We start from the raw sequence: 1,846 nt of genomic DNA, 5'->3' as shown, positions 1-1,846 counted from the left end.
AAGGTATGATAGTATTGCATGTGCGAGATCACATGTGATGAAACAAAACGTTGGTGGTCGGGCGTGACAGGCCACTATGAATACCACCCGGGATGGAAGAATGTATCAGAAAATTACCCGTTGCAAAGGGTTAATTACTAATTAGCATAATAGAAATAATTTAGCCCTCAACATGGCATGATTTGGTTATATAAGACTTGCATTTAAAAGGGGAGAAAGACGAGCTCAGGGAGAGAGGGAGCAGGGAGCTGGCAATGGCTCCTTCATGGGCTAAAATGCAACCCCTAGCCTTGTTGACCCAGTGTTGATACACCACTTAATAGCCCCCCCACTCCCATCAGGTATCAACATTAGTTGATACTCTGTATGGCTTTTGGACTATGCTCTGAAAGTGCAAAAAAAAAAAGGTACATTATGCATCTCATACACAGACAAAGGTTACAAATTGACTGAAAAATTTCTTATTTAAATACGTTGCAAAGAGATCACCAAGGAAACAAGGCGGATGCACAGCAAATAACTGAAAATTGCCTGAAATAGTATTACATAAACCTCTAATGGGCACGAATGGGTGCCAAATCCATTGCTGACCACCTCAAATAGTTGCCCCCAGGTGAACAGCCACGTAAAGAATGCCTCGAGTTTACTTAACTCTTCTTTTGTTAAAGTTGACAAACATGGCATTTTTTATATTACATATGTCTCCATCTTGTTTTTGGAATCTGGTAACATTATTCATACACACATAAAAAAAGATGTAAAACTGAATTTTCTAATCATACAGCACTAGGTTAATTATTTATAAAATACAAATCATACACATAGTTGCGTTTTGATTTGCACTTGCAGCAACGTTGATATATATCTCACTTCAAAAGGCACCTTCCTTTATCAACATATTCAGTTTTTATAATAAGGAACACCATAAATGTGTGAGACTTTGAATACAAAACTATGACATAGCAAGATTTAAAAAATGAGAACTTAGTACCTTCTTTAAAACTCAAGTAAACTCTTTTCTGACTAGAACACAATATGAGACATGAGTCATGTTTATAAATGCCATTAGAACAATTTAGGCACATCTCTATTTCATAAGTACCCAAAAGGCTAAAATGTCTGATTTCCGTTTCGCAAATTTGCAAATCATGTTCTAATCTGTTAATGCGCCTCAGAGGAAGGATTTTTTTTAATTCGCGACCTTCATGGGACCTTCTGCTTCATCATCACTGTCTTCATCCTCTGGAGTATAAGTGTTACTTGATTTCTAGTAGTGACTGTATATAGAAGTACACCTTGGAAGTCAGTTTCTGTGTTATCATCCAATGAATCATCCTGTGAAAAAGGTTCCCGATCGGATTATAGAGAAAGAGCATACTCAAAAAAGGGAGGTCTATGAATAAACATTACAGATTTTCATTCACAATTCAGAAATTTTCATTTGTAGTAATTTTACACTTTTAAAAAACAATTTAACTTTCTAAAGTGAATATAGATTTGCTATTAAAATATTTGTGAGATATAAGATACTAAAAATATGTGGATTTTTGGAGATTTTTTGACTTTGTATAAACTCACAAGTCTTTGATTAAAAATTGAATTCTCAACTTGGTTTTACATATACCGAAAATTGAGAACAAAATAATATGATATATACTCTTGTCACTGATGTCATATTTTGTCTGATACCAATAACTTAACCCATTGGTCATGGCTGTGTATGATTTCCTATAAGTAGGAATCGGTCATCAGCATGGATGCAGATATGAGAATAAGGAGGCAGTATGACCCCAGAAGCCAGGATAGCCTGCAGTAGTTGACCAAGGAGGAATAAGGGGGGGGGGGG

The 1,846-nt window shown here is 35.8% G+C and overlaps 1 protein-coding gene across 1 annotated transcript in view; it reads right to left on the bottom strand.

Annotated features, from left to right (window-relative positions):
* Positions 1-1,301: 1,301 nt before the first annotated feature.
* The window catches only part of LOC119590563 (phosphatidylserine synthase 1-like), a gene marked incomplete at its 3' end in the record, with an annotated part of 127,161 nt that continues 126,616 nt past the window's right edge, over positions 1,302-1,846 (bottom strand). The window contains 1 exon segment of the mRNA XM_037939229.1: positions 1,302-1,335. Within this exon segment, the coding sequence (XP_037795157.1) occupies positions 1,302-1,335 (34 nt within the window).

This window comes from Penaeus monodon, chromosome 27 (genome assembly GCF_015228065.2).
Source record: "Penaeus monodon isolate SGIC_2016 chromosome 27, NSTDA_Pmon_1, whole genome shotgun sequence".
NCBI lineage: Eukaryota > Metazoa > Arthropoda > Malacostraca > Decapoda > Penaeidae > Penaeus > Penaeus monodon.
This window is presented reverse-complemented; position numbering and strand designations above follow the sequence as displayed.